This window comes from Jaculus jaculus, chromosome 20, assembly GCF_020740685.1.
Source record: "Jaculus jaculus isolate mJacJac1 chromosome 20, mJacJac1.mat.Y.cur, whole genome shotgun sequence".
Taxonomy (NCBI): Eukaryota; Metazoa; Chordata; class Mammalia; order Rodentia; family Dipodidae; genus Jaculus; species Jaculus jaculus.
In genome coordinates this window covers 20,837,139-20,864,147 of record NC_059121.1, presented here as the reverse complement: position 1 = coordinate 20,864,147, position 27,009 = coordinate 20,837,139, and the positions used below count along the sequence as shown (strand labels likewise).

Genomic DNA, 27,009 nt, shown 5'->3' with positions numbered 1-27,009 from the left:
AGGACTGCCGTGAATTCAAGGCCATCCTGAGACTATAGAATGACTTCCAGGTTAGCCTGGGCTAGATTGAGACCCTATCTCGACTCCCCCCCCCCCCCAGAAAATTAAAAAGATCTTTATGCACAGAAGGGAAGTAAATGACTGAGTTTTACAGTCAGGCACAGTTCATGGTTTTGGTAAAGACTGTCATTTGGGCTTTCTGTCTTTCACTGACCTTGCTGTAAAGCTGCTGGTCTCATTTGACGTCACACCCATCCGGAGGCTCTGTTAGTTGCTGGTTGGTTGCTGTGTTTGTTTTTAACAAAACCCTGGGATAAAACTTGCTTCTTGTTCTAATTTAATTCAATATTTATTTATTTATTTATTTATTTTTGATTTTTCGAGATAGGGTCTCACTCTAGTGTAGGCTGACCTGGAATTCACTCTGTATTCTCAGGGTGGCATCGAACTCTTATGGTGATCCTACTACCACAGTCTCCCGAGTGCTGGGATTAAAGGCGTGCACCACCACGCTTGGCAATTTTTAAAGTATATATATTTTTTATTTATTTGAGTGAGAGAAAGAGACAGAGGAGAGGATGTGAGTGCCAGGGCCTACAGCCACTGCTGACTAACTCCAGATGCATGCACCCCTTTGTGCATCTGGCTTACGTGGGTCCTGGAGAAATGAACAGGGATCCTTTGGCTTCGCAGGCAAACCCCTTACCTTCTAAGCCATCTCTCCAGTCTCAATTCAGTATTTATTTAAGGGCCTGTCTTGAGGCCAATCTTTGAAGGTTTGTTCTGACCCGAAAAGGGCTACTCTCATCTCTTTCTTTCTCTTAACTGGTGTATTTATTTAGCTAGTTGCTGTTCATTAAGAGGAGCCACCAGCCATCTGTTTTTTGCTTATTTTTTATTATTTACCCTTACATGTGTGAGTGTGGAGGAGGGCCATCAGGTTCTCTAACCACTGCAGATGAACACAGGTTGCTCGAGCCACATTTCGCATATGGCTTTACGTGGGTGCTTAGGAATTGAACCCACTAGAGGTCTTAGGAAGCCTGTGACTAGGATGAGGGAGAGACCACCAGCACTTCATACAGTGACAGGGTCACAGCAGAGACCAGATTTGTTCCTTTACTTTCCTGCTTGTTTTTCCTCCTCTGAAACAAGGTGTCACTGTAGCCCAGGCTGGTCTGGCCCTTAGTCTCCCACTGTAGCCCAGGCTGGCCTTGAGCTCAACAACAGTCCTCCTTCAGCCTCCGGCGTGCTGGGATTGAAGGCATGCGTACCTCGAAGAGCTCAAAGTTCTAATAATTTTTTTCTCGACTGCTGCATTTTATTTGAGAGAGAGAATGGGTGCTACAGGGCCTCCAGCCTGTAAATGAACTCCAGATGCATGTACCCTCTTGTGCATCTGGCTTATGTGGGTTCTGGGGAATCAAACCTAGGCCCTTTGGCTTTGCAGACAAACACCTTAACCACTAAGCCATCTCTCCAGCCTTTTTTTTTTTTTGGGGTTTTCAAGGTGGGATTCTCACTCTAGCCCAGGCTGACCTGGAATTCACTATGTAGTCTCAGGGTGGCCTTGAACTCATGGTTACCCTCTCACCTCTACCTCCCGAGTGCTGGGATTAAATGCGTGTGCCACCCCGCCCGGCTTGTGCTGCATTTGAAGCTTCTCTAAGGTATGTACGTATTTTACGTAGTTAGCAAATGATTTATTGTAAGCTCCTTTATGTTGTACTGTGGAGGAAAGGGAATGAATGTGCCTGCATCTTAAGATGATAAGAGCCTGGCGATGTGGCTAGAAACGACTCCCCTAGCTCAATAGTTGGGTTCTACTTTGTTTCTTTAGTGTGGAGGAATCCAGAGTCCTGACCATCTGCTTTGGCTGTTAAGGGTAAGCGCCACCCTGGTGAGGGAGCTGTTGGGTACCATGAGGTGTGCAGACTGCTCTTGGCCAGTTATCAGAAGTAGCTTTTACAAGAATGACTCTGGTTTGTGTAGTTGTTCCTCTGAAAGGGTTTGTCGGCTTGTCTCAGTACATTGAGAGAATGCATTGAGGTGACATTCTTGTCCTAGGCAACAGAATTGTAGTTTGAAATGGGTCTTAGTAATTCTGTACTCTGGTTTTATGTACGCACCTTAGGAATCTCAATTAACTTACCCACCTGCCTCCACATAGCTAATTAATGTGGGTTTGTATTACAGAATCATGATTCACCTGCTAGTTGATGTACTTGCTGGGGGATTCCTTTTAGACTTACATAAAATGGTTAAATATTTAATTTTGCTGACTATACAAAGGGACTTGAAATTATTAGAAACGAAGACTGGAGACTTGTTGATTAAGCTACCAGTGTTTTTTTCCTTTTTGAGACAGGTTTGATTTTACCAGTACCCATGTAAGCCAGATGTACAAGGTGGCACAAAGCGTCTGGAGTTTGTTTGCAGTGGCCAAAGGCCCTGGTGCACCCATTTTCTCCCTCCCCCTCAAATAAATATATAAATAAAAATATTTAAAAAATATATGTACATATATTTTTTTGGGGTTTTCGAGGTAGGGTTTCACTCTAGCTCAGGCTGACCTGGAGTTCACTATGGAGTCTCAGGATGGCCTCGAACTCATGGCGATCCTTGTACCTCTGCCTCCCGAGTGCCGGGATTAAAGGCGTGTGCTACCACGCCCGGTTTAAAATATTTTTATTTATTTATTTGCAAGCAGAAAGAGATAGTAGAGAGGCAGACAGAATGGGCATGCTTGGGCCTCCAACCACTGCAAATGAATTCTAGATGCATATGCTACTTTGTGCATCTGGCTTTATGTGGGCACTGCAGAATTGAACCTGGGTCCTTAGGCTTTGCAGGCAAGCATCTTAACTGCTGAGCCATCTCTTCAGCCATTAAAATAGTTTTTTAAAAAATATTTAAATTTGTTTATTTAGTTGCAAGCAGAGAGAGAGAGAGAGAGAGAAAAAGATATGAACGAATGAATAGTTGTGCCAGGGTCTTCAGCCACTGCAAACTCCTGATGCATGATCCACTTTGTGCATTTGGTTTTACATGGGTACTGGGGAATGGAACGCAGGTTGTTAGTCTTCGCAGACAAGTGCCTTAACAGCTGAACAATCTCTCCAGCCCTAAAAAATGTTTAAAATTTTTTATTTATTTGAGGGGTGGGGGAGAGCCAATGAGAGGGTTGAGGAGTGAGAGACTGAGAATGAGTGTGGCAGTGCCTCTTGCAGACTTCAGATGCATGTGCCACATTGTGTGTCTGGCTTATGTGGGTACTGGGGAATTGAATCTTGGGATGTCAGGCTTTACAAGCAAGTGCCTTTAACCACTGAGCCATCTCCCCAACCCAGAGACAAAGTCTTAACTATTTCAGGTGGATTTGGATCTCACTCTGTAGTCAGGCTGATCTCGAACTCATGACTGTCTTCTCCCTCAGCTTTCTGAGTACTTGTATTAAAGGTGTCTACCACTATATTCAGCTTGTTTTGTTTTAAGATTTGTTAGCGAGACAGCCAGTGAGTATGGATAACTCGGCCTCATGGCCAAAGCACATGAACTCCAGACACATGTGCCACTTCCTGTATCTTGCTTTATGTGGCTGTTAGGGAATTGAACCCCAGATGGTAGGTTTGCAAGAAAACTCCTTTAACCACTGAGCCATCTCCCCAGCTTTTTAAAAAAATATTTTATTTTTATTTATTTGATAGAGAAAGAGGGGGAGAGAGTTGAGAGAATGGGCACTGCAGGGCCTCCAGCCACTGCAAACGAACTCCAGATGTGTGTGCCTCCTTGTGCACCTGGCGAATATGGGTCCTGGGGAATTGAACCTGGGTCCTTTGGCTTTGCAAGCAAACACCTTAATCGCTAAGCTGTCTGTAGCAGACAGATTCAGGTTCGCTGAGATAAACTTTCAGACCAGGCACAGTTATGGAGGAAGGGATATTTATTGAAGCTTACAGATCCAGGGGAAGTTCCATAATGGCAGAAGAAGCTGGCCTGCCTTCTCAGGCCCAAGCCAAGGGAGAAGCACAAACCTAAAGGTCAAAAGCCACTGCACACTTCAGGAACTCCTGCTAGGCACACTTTGCATATCTTTAGATTGAAATTAGAAACCCACCACCACACCTTAAGATCACCCAGTGACATTGCCTCCAGCCAGGTATCCAGCAGATGCAAACTATAAACAATAAAGAACTGAATATATTGGGGCCATCTATTCTATTCAAACCACCACACTGTCCCCCCCCCCCCTTTTTTTTTGTTTAAGCCAGGGTCTCAGGTAGCCCAGGCTAGCCTTCAACTTGTGTCCCTCCTGTCTTTACTCTCATGTGCCAATATCATAGACAGCATGTTACCATGCCCACCTAGGTTGGCTTTTTTTTTTAATTTTTGTTAACATTTTCCATGATTATAAAATATATCCCATGGTAATTCCCTCCCTCCCCACCCCCACACTTTCCCATTTGAAATTCCATTCTCCATCATATTACCTCCCCATTACAATCATTGTAATTACATATATACAATATCAACCTATTAAGTATCCTCCTCCCTTCCTTTCTCTACCTAGGTTGGGTTTTGTTACTGACTCTGCCCATTTCCTCATTTTCAGTGTCTAGAATTGGTGTCACTGCTGCTCTGCCCTGTCCCCCAAACTGCTCTAACCTTTCCTTTTGGAAGGCTATTATTTCAGCCCTGCTTCAGAGCTTAGATTCGTATGGGAGTCTTGCTTCCCTTTTATTTCCTTTTGCTATCTTTGAAATAAGCATAAGGCTTATTTTAATTTTAAGGGGTATTATAACTAACTTAAAGTCTGTCAGTATAAAGAAGCAGTCTTGGGATGGAGAGACTGCTCATCAGTTAAGCGCTTGCCTGCGGAACCTGGTTTGCTCCCCGGTTCTCATGTAGGCCAGATGCACAAAGTTGCATGTGCATCTGGAGTTTTTTGGTAGAGGCAGGAGGCCCCAGCACATCCATTCTCTCTGCTTCTCTTCTCTCTGTCTCTGTTTGCAAATAAATAAAGCTGTCTTGGAAAGGAGGTTTCCATTTAAAAACTTACAAAGCTGTCTTTACTTAAACACTAACCTGCAGTTAAGGTTGACACTTGTTTGCTGAAATCCTTAGAGCTTTTCTAGAACCTGAATGTTAAATCATTTTGATTTTGAGATTTTCTTTTAAACATTTAGTTTTATTTTATTTGAGAGGGGGAGAGAGCTGGGCGAGGTGGCACGTGCCTTTAATCACAGCACTCAGGGAGGCAGAACTAGGAGGATCTCTCTGAGTTCCAGGCCACCGAGGTGGGGGGAAGAACGAGAATGGGTATGCCAGGGCCTCTAGCCACTGCAAACAAACTCCTGACACATGCACCACCTTGTGCCATCTGGTTTATATGGTTACTGAGGAATTGAACCTGGGTCCTTAGGCTTCTCAGGTAAATACCTTAACTACTGAGCCATCTCTCCAGCCCTGATTCTGAGAATCCCCCCCCCCCCCCCCCAGGTAGGGTCTGTCTCTAGCCCAGGCTGACCTGGACTTCGCTATGTAGTCTCAGGGTGGCCTCAAACTCTCAGCAATACTCCTACCTCTGCCTCCCAAGTGCTGGGATTAAAGGAGTGCGCCACCATGCCTGGTGAGACAAATTATTTATGCAGCCCAGGTTGGCCTTGAACTTGCTATGTAGTGCATTTTCCAAGGGCCGGGATTACAGGTGTGATTTCCTGGGCCCAACTTTTTATTTTGGGGAAGTTTCTCATTAATTGGCCCTCATTGGCCTTTCTACACTGTAGCCCAGGCAGGCCTTGAACTTACGATTTTCCTGACTCAGTTGTTAAGTAGTTAAGATTACAGACATGTCTGTGCCCTCAGGCTCAACTCCACATTCTTCTCTCTATATTTTTTTCTTTTTGATTTTTCCAGGTAGGGTCTCACTCTAGCCCAGGCTGGCCTGGAATTCACTATAGTCGCAGGGTGGCCTCGAACTCATGGCGATCCTCCTACTTCTCGCTCCCGAATGCTGGGATTAAAGGCGTACACCCCCATGCCTGGCTCACATTCTTCTAATTTAACATTGTTTCTTGGAGAGTGGCAAGTTAAATGGTTTTGGTAAACACACGCACATGGTTTCCAGTGATATTTTATTAGACCTTTGTGTCTCGTTCCACCCCCTACAAGGGTTTCACTCAAGCCCAGGCTAACCGGGCACACTCTCTACAGCCCATGTTGTCTAGAACTCACAGTGATCCTCCTACCTTTGCCTCTGGAGTGCTGGGGTTAAAGGTGTGCGCCACCACCCCGACTTTGTGATGCCTTTTCCTTTCATCTTTCAGAATCAAGCTCATTCTCTGCCTCAGTCACTTCTCTCTTAATCTTGCCTTGAATAAGTGGAGTAGACATGAATTACTACTGCATTCTCTGTTTCAGTGTAATGATAGCTTTTCTGTTTAATTTGTGTGGAAAGACAATGTATGGATGAATTGAGGGTAAGAATGTTTTCATAGTTGTACTTATGTCTTTTCTAAGATGTGTAGTATTTTAGCCCCATCATGTGGTGAAATTATAAATTGCATGTGGCTGATTATGGACTAGGGCAGTTTACATAGTGGTTTTGTATATGTATAAGTGAAATGAAGAGCTTCATTTACCTGTATGCACTAATATTTTATTTTGTGGTCTTCTGTTCTTTTTTATAATGTCAAAAACCTGTAATTGTAAACAAAAAAAAAAACCCTGTAATCCTGATTAATTATTTCATCTATTTCAAAGTGAAATTTTTATAAAATTCTTGACATTGTTAAAGACATTGAAAAGTGGCCATAATTTGAAATTTCCCTTTTGCCCAAACTCCCTTTCCCCCACATAGATATTGTGAGCTAGCAGAGAAGTAGGTGTCCCTGTGGCTTACTCATAACATCTTAGGTCTTGATTAGCTTTCCTCTCCCACTCCATCTCTTCCCCTAACCCCCTTCTGCAGTGTCACCCCAGGACACTGCCCGTTACGTACGTATTTCCTACACCTTCCCCAAGCCTCCCTCCCTCTCTTCTGTATTCACAGCCCCTTTCTAGCTTGAGACAGGATCTTTGATATCTTGCCTCTGAAAGTCCAGACAAGCAGTCCAACTCCTGCCTCTGCCTCCCCAAAGGTGTGCGCCACCACACCCAGCTTATCTGGCTTTTTTTGTTGTTGTTGTTGTTGTTTTGAGGTGGGGTCTCACTCTAGCTTAGGCTGACCTGGAATTCACTATGTAGTCTCAGGGTAGCCTTGAACTGACAGCGATCCTCCTACCTCTGCCTCCATAGTGCTAGGGATTAAAGGCGTGCGCCATCACGCCCGGCTTTTTTATCTGGCATTTTTATAAGGATCAGACCTAAGGTCCTCATGCTGAAGGGACCAGTACTTCACTGCCCCAGTCAGCTTCCCAGCCTCCCATTGTGCAGTGGTTAATGTAGTGTAATTTTAAAGCCCTGTGCCACCATAGAAGTTCCTCTGTGCTCTTACTGAGCCCCAGTCCGTGTACCCATTGCTCTAAAAGAGCCACTGATTCAAGGACAAACTGTTGGGCAAAGGAAGAGGATATATTTCGTAAGCCAGCAAACCAAGTCAGTGGCAGGCCATCACCAGTAAGCATCTTAACGCAGTGTCTCCAGCATCTTTTACACTTTGGTAAGGCTGACGTGGGGTTAGGTGGAGAAAGGATTGGTGACTGAACACTGTGAGGTGTCATTCACTTCCATGATCTGGAATTGGGTGTTGAAACCTCACACCCAGTACATACATATGTAAACACACAGCTGTGATGCCCTGCGAACCTTGCAAATAGTTTTGATTACCATCTTGTTGTTGTTAACCTGACAAGGAAAGATTGGGGAGATTTCAGTGTGTCAGTTAGTTTGGTCAGTTCTGAGCAAGCATTCCTTAAGTGACCAATGTGTGTGCAGTGGAGCAGATCTCATCCTCAGGGTAAAGTAGCAAAGGCGACACAGCCTGGAGGCCGAGCTGCGCAGCCTTCCTTCTCTTTCATCAGTCTTAGGACGTCTAAAGGCTCAAGTAGGAGTCATGGCTTTCAAGTCTGTGGAAAGTCTCTACAGCCGTTTTAAACCCATGTCAGAGCTGCTCTTTTTTTACATTTTAAAATTTTCTATTTACTTACTTGAGAGAGAGAGAGAGAGGCAGCGGAGGGGTGGCGAGGGAGGATGGGCGCGCCAGGGCCTCCAGCCACTGCAGGCAGGCAGGCTCCAGGTGCACACGCCCCCTTGTGCCTCTGCTTATGTGGGTCCTGGAGATTCGGACTGGGTTCCTTCGGCTTTGCAGGCAAATGCCTTTTAACTGCTAAGCCATCTCTCCAACCCCCAGAGGTGTTCTTCATAGCACGCATAGTATACTAGGAACATGTTGCTCAGCAGCATGACTGCCAGAAGTTTTAGTCACCTAAAAGCAATGAGGCTGTAAGACTTGCTTGCGTTTTCCCTCCCTTGTAGTACTTGCGTGTCGTCAGTTCCTCCTTGTTTCTCTCAACCTAGACAGCCACTGAGCTGCTCTCCTTTGTATTGAATTCTTTCCCTACATGTACAGTGTCAGTTACTATGGCACAGAAACATTGGAATGTGATGGAGAACATAAGTCATGCTTAAATTTTACATAGTGGCGTTGGGAAGGTAGATCAGAGGTCAATGGTCCTTGCTGCCCCTCCTGGCTCAGTTCCCAGCACTCATGTAAAGTTGATACAGAAAGCGACATATGCGTCTGATGTTGGTTTGCAGGAGACCCTGGTGTGTGTGTGTGACACACGAGTATTGGTTGGCTAAAGGAATGTCAATGTTTTATTTGTGTGTGTGAGAGAGGGACAGAGAGAGAGAGAATGGGCGTGCCAGGCCTCTAACCATTGTAAAGGAACTCCAGATTTATGCATCCCCTTGTGCATCTGGCTTATGTAGGTCCTGGAGAATCGAAACAGGATCCTTTGGTTTTGTAAGCAAATGCCTTAACCACTAAGCCATCTCTCCAACCCTATGTTTTTTTAATTTATTTATTTGCAAAGAGAGAGATAGAGAGGAGAGACAGAGATTTGGGGCACCAGGGCCTCCAGCCGCTGCATACAAACTCCAGATGCATTCACCCTTTTGTGCGTCTGGCTTTATGTGGTTACTGAAGAATCAAACCTGGGTTGTTAGGTTTTGTAGGCAAGCGCCTTAACTGCTGAGCCCTCTCTCCAGCCCAAGAGCTGCTACCTCTGGGACTCCCTGTACTACTAAGACTTGTATTGCTGCCGGCTAAGAATTAGGTGGTGGCTAACTTGATTGTCAGTTTTTATTGAAGAGTGCCTAGGAGATGAGTAAAGCCTTCCTCTGGGTGTGTCTGTGAGGATGTCTCCTGAGAGGACTGAGGGAGGAAGGCCAGCTCGGAGTGGAGGGTGGTAGACTAAGATGAAATCAAAGGAGGGAGGGAGAGAGAGAGAATACCTATGTAGTACGTAGAAACTTCCAGAGTACAGTGCCAAAGGTGAATAGCTGTGGGTTTTTGTACAAGGTTAATCTTGTCAATATTTCACAATTGGCGGGGGGTGGGGTGGGGAGGGTGCGCGTGGGGGGGGATGTCTGTGAGACCGCATGCTTCTCAGTGTAGTCGTGGGACCTAATGGTTCCTGGGAGAGGACCAGTGAGGTTCATCAGTGGTGTAGCCACTGGTGAGTCTCCCCATCGCACAGTAAGTAACCTAACCCCGTGCTAGTGAGCAGCCTAACCTAACACTGCGTTAAAATGAAGGCACCAAGGTAAAGTGGGGATTCATGGGGCAGAAGGGTATTAGTGGGATGGTGAGGGAGACATGAGGGTTAAGGGCATTGGGATGACAAGATCAAAATATGTGAAAATGGAGACAATAAAAATTAAATGTGGTACATGTACAAAATGCAGGTTTTTTCTGTCATAAAGAAGAATGATATGTCAGTTGCAAGAAAATGGATGGTGCTGAAGATAGTTATGTTAAGTGAAAAAGAAAATGGTTTTAAAATGACAAATTAGCCAGGCATGGTGGCGCACACCTTTAATCTCAGCACTTGGGGAGGATTGCCAAGAGTTCAAGGCCATACTGAAAAACAGTAAATTCCAGGTCAGCCTGTGCGACCCTACTTCCAAAAACAAACAAACAAACAAACAAACAAAAAACAAATTATTGCATGTCACTGTCATGGGTAGAATTTAAATCTATCTACAGGCTATTTTCATGCTGTATACATGTGGCATGAAAATAGAAAGGAGATGATTTGTGAAGAGGAAAGAGACCATTATTAAGTGGTGGGATGAGAGATGAGAGAATAATGTGGAAGTGTGAATATGAGCAATGCATAGCATATGCATGTATGCATGTCATAATGAAATCCATATATGTATGTATGTATGTGTATATATAATACGGTTTTGTTTTGTTTTTCAAGTTGCACTCTAGCCCAAGCTGACCTGGAATTCACTGTGTAGTTTTAAGCTGGCTTTGAACTCATGCTGAACCCCTACCTCTGCCTCCTGAGTGCTGGGATTACCTGACAAAACCCGTAATTTTGTACAATGAATATATACTAAATTTTTTTTTTCTTCTTTTTCGAGGTAGGGTCTCAATCTGGCCCGGGGTGACCTGGACTTCACTATGGAGTCTCAGGTTGGCCTCAAACTCACAGCGATCCTCCTGCCTTTGCCTCCCAAATGCTGGGATTAAAGGCATGCGCCACCTTGCCTGGCTTTATACTAATAATTTTAAAGAAAAGGCTAAAACCTTTTTTGGTTTTACAGTTTGAGAAAGTTGATTTTATGTCTCATTTTTTTCTGGTTTTTGAGGTAGGGTCTTGTTAGCTCAAGCTGACCTGGAATTCACCATGTTGTCTCAGGCTGGCCTTGAACTCTCAGCGATCCTCCTACCTCTGCCCCCTGAGTGCTGGGATTAAAAGCGTGTGCCACCACGCCCGCCTATGCCTGCGTTTTTCTTTTTTATTCATTTGAGAGAGAGAGAGAATCTGGATGAGTGGGTGTCCAGGGCCTTCAGCCTCGGCAGCTGAAGTCCCGGCTGTGCGCCCCTCGTGTGCATGTGCGGCTGTGTGCTTTTGTCCCTGTGCATTTGGCCTACATGGGATCTGGAGATTCGAACATGCGTTCTTAGGCTTCTCAGGCAAGTGCCTTAACTGCGAAGCCATCTGTCCAGCTCTGTAAGTTTTGAAAATGTTGAGGGGTCTATGGGCTGGAGAGATAATTGCTCCGTGGTTAAAGTTGCTTTTTTGCAGAGCCTGAAAGCCTCAGCTTGATTCCCATTACACACATAAAGCAATATGTGCATAATGGCACATATGTAGAAAGAAGGCCAGGTTCGTTTGGCAAGGTATAGGAAAGGGCTAACGACCGAGTACAGTTGATATGTTTAGACTTGCCAGCACCTAGTACTAATAACTTCACATCTTCTTCTTTTAAATATTTTAATATTTTTGTGAGCAGAGGGAGGGAGAGGGTGGGCACTTAAAGGGCCTTTTGCCACTGCAGACAAACTCCAGATGCACGTGCTACTTTGTGCTTCTGGTTTGGCGTGGATAATGGGGAATTGAACCTGGGCTGTCAGGCTTGGTAGGCAAACACCTTTAAGTGCTCAGCCAACTCTGTAGCCAAACTGTATGTATTAGCTATTTAAAACTTTTGGAAGTTTGAGGGTTGGTAGTATTAAAAGTTAAATTTAGGGTTAATAAATGTATTTGTATTTTTATAATTTCAGTCATCATTGAATTTTGAGAAACATTCTGAAAATTTCTCATGGACAGAAAATCGTTACGATGTGAGTCGTCGACGACACAACTCTTCAGATGGCTTTGATTCTGGTATTGGACGTTCTAGTGGAGGTAAAGTTTGCTTGGAATAGATTTTAAGGCTTAAAAAAACTTTTAACAATGTTTTGATTGCTGTTCAATCTTTAAGCATAACTATCTTTGAATTTGCATTACTTTGCTGTTATCAAATGAAGGTAATTTTGGGAGGAAAGAAAAAAATGGATGGCGTACGCATGGCAGAAATGGTACTGAAAACATAAACCATCGAGGGGGATACCATGGTGGAAATTCCCGTTCTCGTAGCAGTATTTTCCATTCTGGAAAGAGCCAAGGACTACATGAAAACAGCACACCTGACAATGAGACTGGGAGGAAAGAAGACAAGAGAGAGCGCAAACAGTTTGAGGCTGAGGATTTTGTAAGTTTCTTGCAATTTTAATACAAATGATGTTTCTGCAAGTGCCCTTTTAGGATCAGAACACTCCTAACAGGTTTATTAGTACAGATTCTTTTTTGTAAGGATAGCTCTCAATTTTTTGTCCAATTCTGGGATGTGTTTTGCTTTGGTTTTGTTTTTGAGACAAAGTCTCATTCAGTAGGCCAAGCCAACATAGAAGTCACTGGGTGGCCCGTGTTGGCTTTGAACTAAGGCAGTTTAAGTCCTGAAGTCAAAGATAAGTCACCATGCCTGGTCTGTTCAGTTATTTTTAAACATCATATTTTAGAAAGGATTTTATATGTTATAACTCCCTCCTCAAACCAGGTCCTTTCCTCCTCATCCTTCCTCCTAATGCTCCACTCCAGAATCTTACTATTTGGTTTTCCAGAACTCTTGGTGAAAGTCTCTTCCTGCCATCTTGGGACCTGTCCCTGTGGTGTTGGTTTGCTTAGGAGCTCTGGGGTTCTGTGCCCAGCCTCTTTGCCCTGCTGCTTGCCGCCATGAGCACGGAGGGCCTTAGTTGAGGACATTGGTTATCTGGGGAGGTGGAAATGCGCCCCTAGCCCGTGTACTGTTCACCCAGCGTGCCCCATGTAGGCCACATCCTCCTGCCAGACAGCAGCCTCTGACCAGAGACCATCAGTTGACTACCCACTGGGGGATGAGGTTACACCCAGTCCAGCTCTAAGAAGCCTCGTCATGCAGACCTTCTCTACCTCCCATTATTGTACAGCCATTCCTCTTTTTATTTTTATGTTTGTACTTTTGAGGCAGTCTCATTCTGCCCAGGCTGACCTGGAACTCACTCTGTAGCTAGACTGCCTTCCAGCTCACAAGCCATCTTCCTCCTGTGCTGGGATTAAAGGCAGCCAGGCTTTCTCAGGCAAGCATCTTAACTGCTAAGCCATCTCTCCACCCACCAGCTTTCCCTTTTTAATTTGTCCATAAGCAAAAAGAGTAGAATATTAGAACACATGTGGTGACTTTGAGAGCCCCTCTTTCCCCCTGAGCTGGGTTGAGGCTGCCCTGAATCATAACTTGCTCTCTTATGGATGTTCCTTCCTGCCTCACCTGGACCTCTACCTCTGCTGCAGGAGAATAATCCCGTTTGCAGGGAAACCTCAAGCCACCTGACCTTGGGTCTTGTCTGGTGCCTCCTAGCTCATGAGTTGAGTTATGTAGAATGACTCCCCCCCCCTTTACCCTACAGGTTAGAAAAGTGAGAAATTCCCTTCGTCCTTCAGAAGCTCAAGTTCCAGTCTGGTTGGGGTGATCCAGTTTACCTGCCCTCCCTCACTAAATCCCCAAACTTGCTGTATTTATGTGAAGTTTTACTTCTTGCAGGCAATTGATTAATATCCCTTAGAACTAATATACTGCCCAGCAGAGCGCCTTATCTGAGTGCTTTGTAATTGTCTCTAGAACTATGTTAAGCTTCTGGAAAACATTCCTTGAGATGGGAAGTTACTGTTACCCAAACTGCTCTGAGCTCATGGTTGTCCTCTGGTTTCTGCTTCTCAAGCAGCTGAGACTACAGCCACGTCCCCTTTTAATGTTCTATTTTTATTTATTTATTTACTTGAGAGAAGAGGGGGCAGAGACAGACAGACAGAGACAGAGAGAGAACGGGCGCGCCAGGGCCTCCAGCCACTGCAAACGAACTCCAGATGCGTGTGCCACCTTGTGCATGTGGCTTACATGGGTTCTGGGGAATCACACCATGGTCCTTTGGCTTTGCAGGCAAACGCTTTAACCACTAAGCCATTTCTCCAGCCCCAGCCATGCCCTTTTTGTAGATTCCCTCTCATTTATTCCAACGTTTATTTTACTTTCTCTTGATGGTGCTGAAGATAAACCAGTCTTAGCACATGGTAGTTAAATAGTCTGCCACCAGGCTCTTCTCCCAGCCCTAGGGTGTTGCTTTAAAACAAAACAGAGAAGCACAGGTTGTTAAGCCCACCAGTTCACTAGGGTAGCTTTTTGTGTTTTGTAGCTGTTCAAAAGTTTTTTTTTTGTTTTTTTGTGGTCTGAGAAATAGTTATACTTGGTCAGATGTAATAATACTATCATTAATGAAACTGCATCTTTGTTAATAAAAGGAAAGCTCTCATACTGATTTTTTTAAAAATTCTTACACTGTTTTCTATTCCATAGAATGACTAATGGAACATATAGACCTGCTTAGTTAGTTTATTTTTTGGAGGTAGGGTCTCACTCAAGCCCAGGCTGACCCAGAACTCCCTGTGCAATTCTAGGCTGGCCTTGAACTCACAGTGATCCTCCTACCTCTTCCTCCCAAGTGCTGGGATTAAACCATAGCTATGTTATTATTATTATTATTATTGTTTTATATTTTGGTTTCTCAAGGTAGGGCCTCCCTCTAGCCCAAGATGACCTGGAATTCACTATATAGGCTCAGACTGGCCTTGAACTCACAGTGATCCTCCTACCTCTGCCTCCCGAGTGCTGGGATTAAAGGTGTGTGTTGCCATGCCCATTTTTTTTGGCTCTATTTTTTCTAAATATGTATGTGTATATGTATATATACACACACACACATTTATATAAAAGATAATACATATTTTTTTAGAGAGAGTGAGAGAATTGTCATGCCAGGGCCTCAGCCACTACACTTGAACTCCATACACTTGCCTCACCTTTGTGTATCTGGCTTACATGGGATCTGGAGAGTTGAACCTGGGTCCTTAGGCTTTGTAGGCAAGCGCTTAAACTGCTAAGCCATCTATCTGTCCAGTCGTCGCCTTTATTTTTCATAATTTTTTATGAGTGATCACTTGTCAAAGCCTCTTTTTTTTTTTTTTTTCCCTCAAAGTAGTGTCTTATTCTAGCCCAGGCTGACCTGGAATTCACTCTATAGTCTTAGGGTGGCCTCGAACTCATGGTGACCCTCTCACTTCTACCTCCTGAGTGCTGGGATTAAAGGCGTGTGCAATCACGCCGGCCTCTTTTTTTTTTTTTTTGAATAATGCATTTGAATTTTTAAAAAATACTTTATTTTTATTTGTTTATTTGACATAGAGAATGGGTGTGCCAAGGCCTCCAGCCACTGCAAATGAACTCCAGATGCGTGCACCCCCTTGTGCATTTGGTTAACGTGGGTCCTGGGGAATCAAACCTGGGTCCTTTAGCTTTGCAAGCAAGCGCCTTAACTGCTAAGCTATCCCTCCAGCCCTTATTTTGGTTTTTCAAGGTAGGGTCTCACTTCAGCTTAGGCTGACCTGGAACTCAGTATGTAGTCTTAGGGTGGCCTGGAACTCACAGTGATTCTCCTACCTCTGTCTCCCAAGTGCTGGGATTAAAGACGCCTGGCTCTCTTTGTGTTTTGATATAGGGTCTCATATAGTTCTGGCTGGCCTCATTCTCACTGTGTTGCTGTTGCTAGTCTTGAAGTCTTGATCCTCCTGTTTCTACACTTCACGTGCAGATTTATGTGCATATACCATTATTTCCAGCTATGATTCATTCATTTAAAATTTAAAGTGATATGCAGTATAGGTAAAGAGAAGTAGCATGTATATATATAAATATATATATATATTTTTAAAATTTTTTTTGTTTATTTTATTTATTTGAGAGTGACAGAGAAAGAGGCAAATAGAGATAGACAGAGAATGGGCGTGCCAGGGCCTTCAGCCACTGCAAATGAATTCCAGATGTGTGCCGCTCCCTTGTGCATCTGGCTAACTTGGGTCCTGGGGAATCGAACTGGGGTCCTTAGGCTTCATAGGTAAGCACTTAACCACTAGGCCATCTCTCCAGGCCCCTATTTTTGTTTTTTTTGAGGTAAGGTTTCACTCTAGCTCAGGCTGACCTGGGATTCACTATGTAGTCTCAGTCTTACTATGTCTTATTAGGTGGCCTTGACCTCAAGGTGATCGATCCTCCTGCCTCTGCCTCCTGAATGCTGGGCTTAAAGGTGTGTACCACGATGCCCAGTTACTTAGCATACATTTGAGTGACTGTGTGATTTTGTTGCTGTTCTTAGCATGCAGATGACATAGGTCAATATGACAGAGTCCCTGCTCTCATTGAATTTCTATTCTCATTCAAAACATTATAAAAGTAACTCTTAGCTGGGCATGGTGGCGCACACCTTTAATCCCAGTTCTCGGGAGGCAGAGGTAGGAGGATTGCTGCGAGTTCGAGGCCGCCCTGAGACTCCATTGTGAATTCCAGATCAGCCTTGGCTAGAGCAATACCCTACCTTGAAAAACCAAAAAATTAAAAAAAAAAAAAAGTAACTCATATTTTGCACAAAACTTAGGCCGGAATTGACTAAATGGCTACTTTAGATAAGAATGTCAATCTGCACTTCTTGATATGAAAGGAACAGACTTTGTTAGGACTAGGGAAGGGACTGGAGGGCTGGAGAGATGGCTCAATGGTTAAGGTACTTGGCTGCAAAGCCTAATGACCCGGGTTCAGTTCCCCAGTATCCACGTAAAGCCATATTCAGAAAGGGGTGCATGCATCTGGAGTTCATTTGCAGCAGCTGGAGGCTCTGAAGTGCCTATATTCTTCCTCCTTTCCCTCCTTCTCTCTGCTTGCAATCAATAAATAAATAAATAAGAGGAAAAAAAAGCTCAGAAAGGGTCTGGGAGAGTTTAGTGGCAGGGTGTATGTTTAGCCTATGGAAGGCTTTGAGTTTCCTTCCTAGTATCACAACACCTAAACAAAACAGAGCCTGCAGTAAGAGCAGGAAGTGCAAAGGATTTCACACCACTTACAATGTGGTTTCGGTCCTCCAGGCAGGGTCTCGCTCTAGCCCAGGCTGACCTGGAATTCACTGTGTAGTCTTAGGCTGGCTTTGCACTCATGCAGTCCTCCTATCCCTGCCTCCCAAGTGCTGGGATTAAAGGCGTCTAACTCCCATGCTCTGCCTCACTTACAAAATCTTTGAGTGGATTATGGCTGTAGAAAGAAGACTAGTTAGTTAGAAAGCAGAAGTAGTGAAGGAGAAAAGGATGGCTTCCACTGGATAGCTGAAATAAATGAAGACATGATGTTTTATTATTTATTTATTTATTTCATTTGCAGGCAGAGAGAGAGAGAGAGAGAGAGAGAGAGAGAGATAGATAGATAGATAGATATGGGGAGAGGGAATGTGTGCCAGGGCCTCCAGTTGCTGCATACTCCAGATGCATGTGCCACTTTGTGCATCTGGCACAAAGTGTGTACTAGGAAATTGAACCTGGGTTGTTAGGCTTCACAGGAAAGCAATTTAACCACTGAACCATCTTTCCAGCCCTAAGCATTTTGTGTTTTTGTTTGGTTGGTTTTTTTGAGGTAGGATTTTATTGTAGTCCAGGCTGACCTGGACCTCATTCTGTAGTCCTAGGCTGGCCTTTAACTCAAGGGGATCTTCCTCTGCTTCCGTAGTGCTGGGATTAAAGGTGTGCGGGCTACACTTGGCAAAGACATGAGTTTTGAATCTCACCTGGATGTAATTTAGATAGTTTGAGTCATGGTAAGAATTTGATAGGTTGGATCTAGAGCCGGGGAATGATTAGGTAAAATGAAATATAAATGATTACTCAAGTCTTATTAAATAATGTGAAAATCTCTATACTATTTGGTCTGCTTTTCCCACTTGCTAATTACTATAAAATTGAATTCTTAAATCAAACTGGGAGGAATAGTGCTGTCTCATGGCCTAATAAGTATTAGATGGATAATATTGGTAAATTCAGAATAACAAATTGTCTCTCACCTCCTTACCCCCAAAGGTCATCACTTATTGTAATCTAAATCTGGAATATAAACACAGAGTTTCTAATAGTATACTTAATAAGATAGTAGACTTAAGACATCTCTTGACTGGAGTTTGATTTTGCTTGCACTCACTTAAGGCCAGATGTAAAGTGGCACATGCATCTATGATCACAGCATGCCTGCAGAAATGGGAGTCTCTGCTAGGAGATTGCCAAACAAACTCCAGATAACTGTGTGTGTCTGGCTTCACACGGGCACTAGGGAAGTGAACTGGGGACAGCAGGCTTTGTAGGCAAGCGCCTTAACTGCTGAACCATCTCTCCAGCTCTCTGTTGTTTTGAGACAAAAATTTGACAGTACAAGCTACAGAAAAGTTGCTGTAGGTACAGCACTATTACCTTCTGCTGTACTGCATGCATGTGCTCATGCCCTGTGTGCATGTGAGGAGAGGCTAGGGGAGGTGTCCTCTGTTGGCCGTTCTTTACCTTATTTTCCCTCTCCTCCCCTCTCTTCTTCTCCTCCCCTCTCCTTCCCCTCTTCCTCCTTTTCCTCTTTCTTTCCTCCCTCTCTGCTTTTCTTTGTTTTTTTTTTTTTTTTTTTTTTTTCGAGGTAGGGGCTCCCTCTAGCCTAGGCTGACCTGGAATTCACTATGTAGTCTCAGGGTGGCCTCGAACTCATGGCCATCCTTCTACCTCTGCCTCCTGAGTGCTGGGATTAAAGATGTGTGCCACTACACCCAGCCATTATTTTACTTCATATTTGGTTTTTTGAGATAGGGTCTCAAGCCCAGAGCAGCCCTCATTTTATTGATACACAGGGTCTTTCATTGAACGTGGAGCTTCTATCAGGTGTGTGTTTACTTAGATGGACTGACTAGTGAGGCAAGGAGTCTCCTCCTGTCTTAGCCCTGGGGTTACACACGTGTGGTCACAGTCAGCTGCTTTCCCAGTGGCTGTGGTCAGACTCTGGTCCTCATGCTTGTACAGCAAGTGCCTGTACAATCAGCCGTTTTTCTTGTCCCTTTTTTTGTTTGTAGCCTGGCTCAGAACTCATCCCGTAGCTGGCATAGTTCTCTCCTCCTGAGTGCTAGGAGAGAGTGAGTAGGCATTTTGTTTTTGTGGTGGTTTTGTTTTTGGCAGTCCTGAGACTTGAATTCAAGGCCTTACATTGCTATGCCTTGGGTTGTCCCCCACCCCTATTCAAACTTCCCTTGGCCATGTATATTCTCTTTGTCTCCAGCAAGCAGGCAGTACAAATATTAGGCATTTTTTTTTGTTATAGCAAAGTAAGCTGAAAATAAATGAACAATTAGTTATTGATAGCCAAATTGACCAAGTTACTCAGTTAAGCCATGTATAGTTATGTGTTTGCTTTTAAAAAGTTATTTTTGAAATGTGAGACACTTAAATACTGCCTTACATTTTTTAAATCCAACTTTCTTTTCAGCCGTCTTTAAACCCTGAATATGAAAGAGAACCAAACCAGAATAAGTCTCTAGCTGCAGGTGTGTGGGGTAAGTGAATTTTTCATCTGTTTGTGAGGGTAGAAAATATTGGTATTTATAGGGTCTTATATATATATATATATAATAGGCTACAGTGAAATTTCTCTTTAATGTGCTTACCTACAAAGATATTTGATGAACACTAGTGTGATTTAAAATAGTTAATTTGCACGTTAGTACCATTAAGTATGCTCAATTTGATTGTAAGTTATAACAATTTTGAGATCAGTCTGATAATCTTTAAAAAATTAGTTTAAAAAGTTTAGCTGTTTTATGACTGAAAATTCAGTTAACTAGAAACACAAGCATTGGCTATAGTGTGCCATGAAATTAATCTTACCTGTGAAAATGGTTATCCATAGACTTAAAGTTGTGGTGTCCGCTTGCTTATGAATAATACATATTTGAGATTTATTTGCCTTCTTGTTTTTCAAAGCTTAATAAGATTTTCTGGTAATAACTCCCTTTTCTTTACAACTGCTAAGAATTTAATTTGATAGTATCTTACTGAGGAAAGTTCACTCAGAACAAATTAGACAGCTGTTAAAGATATATGTGAAGTTTAAAATAATGGAAAAATTTATATGAAGTTTTGTAAGATTTAAGTTCTGAAAAATAAGTTTATTTGATATACTACATTCAAAGTGCTGTGTCTACTTTGAAACTTGCAAATACGTTAATTTGAAATTTTAAATTGAAAATCATTTTACTAAATCAAAAGGATTGTGGCTTATCATAGTATACTAGTCCTAACAATAAAGGCATTATTTTAAACTTTGCCACTTCCTGTTCTGGTCTTTGTATTTTATGTGGTGAAATTGGGGGATTACTTTGTTTTCTTTTGATCTTCCTCTTTATTTAATGGCTTTTTTGAGGGTGGGGGAGGGGGAGGTCAGCCACTTGTTAGAACCATGTGAATGGCTTTGTTTTTTCTGTATTGCAAATTAGTATTTCTACCACTCTCCCCAGGCCTACACGCCCAGACACACACATACCCAACCAAAAAAATCTCCCAAGCTCCTCTCTTAGGTATGTGTCCTTATTATTCAGTTTTTCTGGGAACAACTGATTGCATAAGAATTTAGAACCACCTGGAAAGTGATAAATAGAATCTCTAAGAAATTAGGGATAATTTGGATTTTAGTTGAATGAAAGTAAATTTTAAAAAAATCAAGAATGTTAGTGAGCATTTGTCATATAAAACTACCTATAAGATACTTTTGGTATTGATCCTTGGTTGACTTAATATTAGAGATGATTAAAAGCAGACATTTTTGAAAATAGACTAAAATGTATTAATATAAAACTTGGTTCTACTGTTTCAGAGTTCATCTAATGATTTTGAGTACTAGTTGAAAAAATTGTTAAATGGAAGACGTGCTCTGTTTAGGTAAACTGAGAAGTGTGTCTGATTCAAAAATTTTTTAAATGAGAGAGAAAAAGATGGTTAATGTTGGCATGGTTAATTGTTAAATTTCCAGTACTTCCCATAGGAATGCAATGAAACTCTCATTGTATCACACTATTCCTTTCTTACTTTCCCCACTGGGTTCCCAAGTATTGTTTTCCTCATTGCAACATTTAGAATAGCTATGTTCCTGAGGAAGATGAGAAAATTTTAGGAAAGACTTCAGTAGAACTTTTCTAGTGATACTTCTTTCCAGGTAAGCAAAAATTTACTAATAAAAATGTAGTATGTATAAAAAGAAAAACATTTTGTTCCCCAAACTATGATTTTTTTGACCAAAAATTGGCCAGTTTTAAACATAGTACCCTACTTTAATAATAACTTGAGGGCCGGGTTTGAGGGCCTTTAATCCCAGCACTCGGGAGGCAGAGGTAGGAAGATCACAGTGAGTTCAAGGCCACCCTGAGAGTACAGAGTGAATTCTGGGTCAGCCTGGGCTAGAGTGAGGCCCTACCTCAAAAAAAAAAAAAAAAAAAAATTTAGGGAAAATAATTATGCTGCTTAAAATAAAGTCACCTAAGTTTAATTTTACTTCTGAACTTAGTTGGCTTTATTTGAAACTCCTTCATCCAACATATGTTTGTGACTTCCACTATGTTTTAATCTCAACCAGGAACATAGCTATTTGATACAAAAAATGAGCGTTCATTAAATAATTTCTTTCCATGTTCTTAATAATTTAAGACTAAAATAGAAATTCAGGGCACTGGTGTACCAAGAATATTAAGATGCTTTTATCGCTTAGTTACTTGGAGGATGACAGAGAAAGCTAGAGTGATGGGTGTTTATTTGTAAGGCATTTGAGAGGTACTTACTGACCAGTGACTCGGAGTGTTTAGAAGTCCGACAGGCGGTTTCTTTCCCCAGTGGCCTGGCGTGCTGGCAGCGTCATTGGTAGAGCTCGCTTAGCAGTGGTGCCTAGGTATGAGGCCAGGAAGAATCTCAGTTACCAATAGACTATTAATCAATACAGTCTTCAGTTCAGCATTTATGTTTGTATGGATTAGATAACTGGATGATCATACCTAGTTTTTGCTCATATTTGAAACTATTTACAGGCATAAAAGGTTTATTATTAATGCTTTATCTACCTAAACCAAAGCAAGTTAGTGACCAATTAGTAAAGATGGCCCTTTTTTCTAGAGAGTTCTAACATAACTAACATAATTAGCTGGAAGCATACAAATGGAGAGACATAATTGCATTAAGTGAAGTAGATCATGATGAAAAGTGAGTTTCCTTGTAGAAATTTTGATGAGTGGAATTAAAGTGAGGGAATAATCTGACATTATTAATGATGGATGATATTGCTTGTTTATGGAAATACTTCACCTTTAATGTCAGTTCATGTAAAAATACACCCTCACTTAACATTGTAAGAATAAAGGTAAAGTGGGCTGGAGACATGGCTTAGTGGATAAGGTGCTTGCCTACAAAGCCAAAGGACCCAGGTTCAATTCCCCAGTACCTACTTAAGCCTGATGCACAAGATGGCCCATGTGTCTGGAGTTTATTTGTACAGCTGAAGGCCCTGATGCGCCCATTCTCTTTCCCTCCCTCTCTTTCTCTCTCTCTCTCAAATACTAAAAAAACCAAAAAGAGTATCTTTTTTTTTTTTTTAAGAATAAAGATAAAGCAAAAGATAAATTTAAGATTGAGAAGGGAAATTAATGGAGTATGAGCAGATAACTTAGTGCAAATAAATTTTTGTTTGTATTTTTGAGGTAGGGTCTCGCTCTAGCTCAGGCTGACCTGGAGTTCACTATGAAGTCTCAGGGTAGCCTTGAGCTCATGGTGATCCTCCTACCTCTGCCTCCCAAGTGCTGGGATTAAAGGTGTGTGCCACCATGTCTGGCTGTGCAAATAAATTTTGACCAGTTAGAAGCACTTTATGAGCTGGAGAGATAGTTCAGTGGTTAAGGCACTGCAAAGCCAAATAACCTGAGTTTGATTCCCTGGTACCCATGTAGAGCCAGAGGTACAAAGTGCCATGTGTATCTGGAAGCTTGATTGCAGTGGCTAGAGGGTTTGGTGCACCCATTTTCATCCTCTCACTCTCATTCTCTCTCTCTCCTGGGTGTGGTGGCGAACACCATTAATTCCTGCACTTGAAAGGCCAAAATAGGAGAACGTCTGTGAGTTTGTGGCCAGCCTGAGACTACATAATGAATTGTGTGTTGTTAGCCTGGGTTAGAGAGAGACCCCGCCTCAAGAAAAAAAAAATCCTTTTCATCTCAGTGTTTGAGAGGCTGAGGTAGGATGACCTCACCTTGGATTACAGAGGGAGTTCCAGGAGGTCTGCCTGGCCTAGAATGAGACCCCACCTCAAAACGACAATACCAACAGAAACCGAAAACAAAGCACAGAGAAGAGGGAAAAGAAAAGGAAGAATTAGAAAAAAAAAGAACCCTGTCATTTGCTGGTTGGCCTGGTGTGGAGGTACATAGTTGTAACCCCAGCACCTCAGGCAGCAGCGACAAGAGGACCCCTGAAAGCGTGAGGCCGGCGGGGTCCACACGGCCAGCTCTGAGCACGCGTCGCTCACCCTGCTTATGTCAGCCTGTTCTCTACGTGAAGGACATACACTGTTTCTGTTGCTATTGATGTAAATTTAACTGTGAAACTCATTTGATTAAAATTGACTACTGTAAAACAGGTTTGTTCTTTATTTTTTAACAATATTTTTTGTGTTTGTTTATTTGAGAGAGAGAAAGAGGCAGATCAAGAGAGAGAATTGGGTGCCGCAGGAACTCCAGACACTGCAAATGACTCCAGATGCATATATACCTTGTGCACTGGCTTGTGGGGCTTCTGGAGAAGCGAATCTGGATCCTTTGGCTTTTCAGGCCAGCGCCTTAACTGCCGAGCCACCTCATCTCTCCAGCCCAGATTTGTTCTTTAAGTAACATTCAAAAACCAGCAAAATTCATTAGTGTCAGTTTTAAGACTATCTTAAATAGATTGGTATTCTCTGTTACAATGTTCGTAATAGGATTTTATTTTACAACAGGAACATTTAAAGAAATTTATTTGGGGAGGGGTTAGTGAGAGAGGGGCAAGGAGAGAGAATGGGCGTGCCAGGCCCTTTAGCCCTGCACACAAACTCCAGATGTATGGCCCCCTTGTGCGCATGCACGATGTTGTGTGCTTGTCTCACTGGGCCTGGCTGCATGGGACCTGGAGATTTGAACATGCATTCTTAGGCTTCGAATGCAAGCGCCTTAATTGCTAAGCCACCTCTCCAGCCCTGTTTTTTTAATTATTTGATATAGTTTCTTTGAGTCTGACAAGGTAGACACTGCTGTGTGAAGAACTGCCTTTTCCTTGCTTGTATACTGTTGTCTGCACTTCCTTGGCTCCTCCACTCCAACACCCTGAATTCCCTGGCAGTGCCACAGTGCCACAGGGACCATTCCATATTTTTTGTGTTGGGGTTTGTAAATATTTTGAAAATACCTGACGCATAAACATTGTAATTTCCTTTGCGGGGGCCCCTCCCCCCCCCAGCCACCAGTAGTTCAGTAGTTGAGAGCGCTTGCTTCAGAGGCCAGGCCCTCACATTTGCTCTTTTTCTTACTATTTCAATTTGGGACAGGCAACTCAGTTTCTTATTTTTGAGGGATTTTTGGTGTTCTGAGGTAGATTCTCGGTTTAGCCCAGGCTGACCTGTAATTCACCACGTAGTTTCAGGGTGGCCTCAAACTCATGGCGATCCTCCTACCCCTGCCTCCCGAGTGCTGGGATTAAAGTAAGCATTCACCTCCATGCCCAGGGAGAAGTTTTTTTTTTTTTTTTTAATCTGACAGAGAGGTGGGTGTTTAAGTAAATGTTAGGTGATTGATTTGTTCACCTGAAGTGAATTGTAAATTTTTTGAAAGGCTAAATGAAATTTATGGATGGTAGACCAAAAACAAAGAAAAGAAAAAATGTATTTAATGTATATATTAGGTAGGTATATAGTATAGAATATATGGTATAGCAAAAGAGGTTGAATAATTATTAGTTAAATTGAGGTTACCCTCAAACTCTCAATTCTCTTGTCTCTGTCTCTGAAGTGCAGGTTTTCTTTTTATTCTGTTGTGTTCTGAAGAATTGAGGCAGTGTTTCTCTACTGTTGACTTTGTATTTAGGGACAAAACATTCTTATATTCATAGGTATGAAGAGGTTATGAATGAATAACAAGACAAAGTGAGAATTCATGTAATTTGAGAATATCTACTTATGAGTGTGGTGGTTTGATTCAGGCGTCCCCCATAAACTTAGGTGTTCTGAATGTTAGGTTCCCAGCTGATGGAGATTTGGGAATTAACACCTCCTGTAGGCAGTGTATTGTTGGGGACAGGTTTATGGGTGTTATAGCCAGTGTCCCCTTGCCAGCGACTGGCACACTCTCCTGTTGTCCACCTTATGTTGGCCAGGGAGTGATGTCCACCCTCTGCTCATGCCATCATTTTCCCTGCCATCGTGGAGCTTCCCCTCAAACCTGTAAGCCAAAATCTTTTTTTTTTTTCTTCTCTCGTGCTGCTTTTGGTTGGGTGCTTTCTGCCAGCAATGCGAAACTGACTGCGACAATGAGCTTGGAGTAACATGCACATAAACTTACAGGAGGATGTCACTGAGGCCATTTATTTTCTGATTTATCCCTTTCCTTTCCCTGTCCCTTCCTCTTCTTCCCCTGCTCTCCTCCCCTTTCCCTTTCCCTCCCCCTCTCCCTCCTTTCCTGAGGTAGGGTCTCAGGCTGGCCTCATACTTAACTACTATCTCTGCCTCCTGAATGCTGGTATTAAAGATGTGCACGACCATGTCCAGGATAAGTCATCCATTAATATCAACTCTAAGGGTTATGCTTATGTACTTGAAAAGTTGTAAGGGAATATGTGAAAATTTGTGAAGTCACAAAATAATAAATAATGTAAAATGAATATGGCTTGTAGAAATTAAAATTTTGCTCATCACCCCTTCCACTACCTGCAGTTAGTACCATTGAGAACTACCCCTTCCTTTTGGGGCTGGTTGTTTGGAACAGGGTCCCACGTTGTAGCTCATGCTGACCTCAGAGTGAATTGCTATGGTCCTTTTGCCTCAGCCTCCCAAGCTGAGGTTCTGGCCAAGGTTGTGTGGTTTATTCACAGTAGTTACGCAGTAAATAGGGTTAGCTTCATGGTGTTTCTCTTAGTTTTCTCCTTTTCTTACTCTTAAGCATCATCTTAAAATTGTTGAAAAATGCTAACTGAATGGTTGGTTACACTTTGACCGATAGCATGCAGTTGGTATTTTGTGGCTTTTTGAGTATTGAACATTCTGCAGTAGTGCTAAGACAGGAAGGTGCTTTGCATCTTATAGATAGCAGGTTAAGTTCTGCGCCGTCACACAGCTGTAAGGCTAGAGCTAGCTGGAGGCTGACGGTGAGGCGTGGAGCGTCCGTGAGCACCTGCAGCGCGCAGCTCTCTCTGCCTGCGCCTCTGACTCCTCCCTCCAGGCACTTGTCACCCTGCCTCCGCGTACTTCTGAGGATGATTTCTTAGGCGTCATCGTTCTTCTTTATAGGGCAGCCCATCAGTCTTTGCATGGACGCTCTCATTGAAGAGCAGCCAGAGTATTTCTTGCTCTAAGGAATCCAGTTTTAGGACAGGTGGAATTTCTAGTCAGAATTGATTTGAGGCTTGAAAACAATTTATGCTTGTTTTACCTACTTTCCATCTCCTCCTACTACTGATTTTGTTTTTGGAGAAAATATTCTCAATTACATAACCCAGGCTACACGAGCCCTGGAATTAGAGGTATGCACCACCATACCATTTTGCTTTTTTCTTCTAAAATCAATGATTGTACATGCCTACAAATTATATTTCTTCCAGTAACATAAGCCCTCCATACCAAGTCATTTTATTTCTGCCTAAAACAAAAAATAGGTTTTGCTTAGTGAATTATTTGAGTTTTGTCTGAAAATGTTTCTCTTCTGCCCTTTTTCATATGTGCCATTTTGAAGCACCGGTCTCTCAGGTCCTACAGGGCCAGGAAGATCACTCAGCTGTTACATTCCATTGTGCACATTCTTTGATTATTTGA

General features: G+C 42.8%; 1 protein-coding gene across 3 annotated transcripts in view; it reads left to right on the top strand.

Annotated features, from left to right (window-relative positions):
• Gpbp1 (GC-rich promoter binding protein 1) overlaps positions 1-27,009 on the top strand; it is a 66,068-nt gene that overhangs the window by 20,202 nt on the left and 18,857 nt on the right. For 2 of the 3 annotated variants that reach the window (XM_045138986.1, XM_045138987.1), the window contains exons 4-7: positions 11,744-11,867; positions 11,990-12,213; positions 19,414-19,480; positions 20,441-20,500. In XM_045138986.1, coding sequence (XP_044994921.1) covers positions 11,744-11,867; positions 11,990-12,213; positions 19,414-19,480; positions 20,441-20,500 — 475 coding nt within the window. The remainder of the gene's footprint in view (positions 1-11,743; positions 11,868-11,989; positions 12,214-19,413; positions 19,481-20,440; positions 20,501-27,009) is intronic. The other variant, XM_045138988.1, reaches the window with a different exon arrangement.